The sequence below is a fragment of the Aplysia californica genome, unplaced genomic scaffold (assembly GCF_000002075.1).
Source record: "Aplysia californica isolate F4 #8 unplaced genomic scaffold, AplCal3.0 scaffold00019, whole genome shotgun sequence".
NCBI classification, from domain to species: Eukaryota; Metazoa; Mollusca; class Gastropoda; order Aplysiida; family Aplysiidae; genus Aplysia; species Aplysia californica.
In genome coordinates, this window is record NW_004797289.1 from 591,050 (window position 1) to 593,912 (window position 2,863).

A 2,863-nucleotide genomic window follows, 5' to 3' on the forward strand; every position below is an offset into this window, starting at 1 on the left:
GGCTAGGTGAGCTAGGGGGGGAAGGGAGGTTGCTGGATCAAAATCATTATAACTTATTCAAAAATATTTTTTGTATAGTTAGACCAGTTCAAGATTTTACGCATTTTCTTGAGTTTAAAAAGAATTAATTCGATTTAAAAAAAACCCTAGACACTGAGTCGGCATTACTATACATAATTCACAGGTACGCACGTTACACTGTTGCAGTGGCATCCAACATCTCTTTTATCGTTTCATTTCTTATACAAGAGCCAGCATCGAAAGTTCTGTAAAGCTGTCAGAAAATTGACAGTGAAAAACCAACACTGTTAATTTACTGGAAAGAGAAGGTTCTTAAAGAGAACTTGTGAAGTCTAATGAGGGAAAGTCAGAACGCAAGCATTTTTTTTTCATTGGAAGCTAACATAAGTTTTCTTCTTCATATGCCAGATCTGAGACAGGCATCGTCAATCAATTCATGGTTCATCACTCATGTCGCTACTCGGATGCTCTAAAATATATACTAGGCTATCTCATACTTTTCTCTTACACCATCTGTTCAAGTGCATTAATAACGGTATTCTCGGTCGACCTCTTTTCCTTTTTCCTTCTATTTCACCAAATGTTCAAAGGCTTTATATAGACGTGTCCCAGACACTGAACTTGTCCCTTCCTAATTGTTTCCGTTGGTATCAACAGTTTCCATTGTCTTTAATCTACAGGTTCTAATAATAAAAAAAAAATTATGAGCTCTGACCTGGGAGGAGAGTCCTGGCGCTGATTTGTGAGGCTGATGTCACGTTCCGTGGCTGGATACTGAGGAGGTTCCAGATCATATCCAGGGCTGGCGTAGGAGGCGTATGGAGGTGGGAGGCTAGAAATATCCTCTACTTCTGGTCTCACGGTATATATGGAAGACCCTCGCCTGAAAAGAAATTAAAGCAAAACATAGAAAATCCCAGTTTCTCCTCAAGGGCTGCTCTTATGGACCAAATCCCAAATCGACACTATTTAGATAATTTAGAAGGAGGGTTGCTTCAACCCGACCTATCTGGGTCTACCCAGGCTAAGAGGGATACATTACTCCAGCAGACATTGGAGATGCTGAAAAAACAAACAAACAACAAAAGTAAAACAAAACAAAACAACCCCCCCCCCAAAAAAAAGCAAAAAAAACAACAACAACAAAAAACCCGCTAACAAACATAAGACAAAAGAAAAACGTCCTCACTCGGGAATTAAGCTCAAGTCTGTTCTGTATGCAACACGAAAATCCTAGCCACTATAGCATGGACATCCAGATCCATCTCCAAAGAAGCTCACCTATGCACTGCGGCAATTGTCCGATTTAGCGTGTCACGGTTGGCCTGTCTCTTTTGTCGGTGCCTTTTAATCCAGGCAAACAAGAAGCAAAATAAGAAAGCTATAACAAGGAAGATCGAAGCCCCAATAGGCCCTCCTAGAGTGCTCATGGTATCCGAACCGCTGATATCCTTAGTCAGCTGCTGATCTGTAAGAAGAAATAAAAGCATAAAACATTAGAGCAGTTGTCCAGTACGTAGATGCTGAAGTGGAATCTGTACGATAATAGCCACAATGTCATATCCTCACGCGCAGAGAAAAGGACTGAAGTAGAGTTAAAAAGAAAAAAACCCCAAGCACTTCTTTTCCTGAATTCTAAAGACAATGTATTTTGGTCTTAAGGTCTGTTTTTGGGGCAAATATTCATTTAGTGTGTATGGAGACAACATAAATATGTATAAATCCCCCCCCCAGTTACGACAGATAGCATGGAAAATCGTTCACCGTCTTTTGCTTTTTCAAACTGGTCCCAGGTACTAAACATCGATACCCTATTTGTGTCAAAATTATGAAACAAAACATACTGTTTGTTAAAACAGATAATTCCAAAAATTGAAAAAAGTCGAAAATTGGTTTTTAGAATTAAAAAAAAATTGTAAAAGAAAACGAGCTGGAAAAGGTTACATAGTTCAAATGTGAAACAGAACTAGTTCAATGTCCGTCAAAAAGCGGTAGACTACACAATTTTAAAAAATTATAAACACCCTCCCTCAAACAGTTAGTCCAAGAAATTCAAGCACAAAACTAGAAGACCTAAGCCTGAGCGTGAGTTACATAATATTTCTGTCTCTCACAGTCAATATCAGTGTGCAGTGTGCTTTTATCAGCTACGAGGCTCGAAAGGCAAAAATGTGATTTTCCATGGAATTTGTGTTTTTTGAATATATTGAAAGTTTGATGTCTTCTGCTTCTTTTAAGATAAAGATAAACAACTATAATCGAATATAAATATTTTATTTTGATTTATTTTGGAGGTGTGTGTGGTTTGCTGTGAGCTTGGGTGACGAAGTAAAGGAACTTGGACACTGCTAGTGTGTAGCTGTGAGATTATTTTTAGAACCATTGCCTCATGGCCACCATTGCTTCAACGTTCTTCATTCGCAACTATTTTAAGATTTTGACCCCTTTCCGAGCATACATTTTCTGAAATGTAGACAACTCTGATTGGTAAAACGGAATAAAAGGGATAACTTCCAGCTCACTTCAAGCTTGTTTACGTAAACAGCTGACTGTGTGGGCGTGGCCTGCTAGCTGTTATCGACTGTTGATCTTTCACTTTTACACTTGGATTGACTTTAAAAAATTCGTTTCTATTGAGTTTTAGTGCTTTTATAAGATTATTAACCTTCCTCTAGATCTCTCAAAGCGGGCTCCTTACCAAGAGGCCAGCGAGGCGGTTTATGTGCATGTGTGTGTATGTGTGTTGGTATGTGTGTATTTGTGTGTGTGTGTTTGTGAGCGTGCGTGCGTGTGTGTGTGTGTGTGTGTGTGTGTGTGTGTGTGTGTGTGTGTGTTTGTGTGT

General features: G+C 39.0%; 1 protein-coding gene across 1 annotated transcript in view; it reads right to left on the reverse strand.

Moving 5' to 3' along the window:
• Positions 1-2,863, reverse strand: part of LOC118478324 — a 15,533-nt gene that overhangs the window by 3,333 nt on the left and 9,337 nt on the right. Inside the window, exons 4-5 of the mRNA XM_035971758.1 lie at positions 1,303-1,489; positions 737-904 (exon numbers count right to left, since the gene is read on the reverse strand). Of these exons, the coding sequence (XP_035827651.1) occupies positions 737-904; positions 1,303-1,489 (355 nt within the window). The remainder of the gene's footprint in view (positions 1-736; positions 905-1,302; positions 1,490-2,863) is intronic.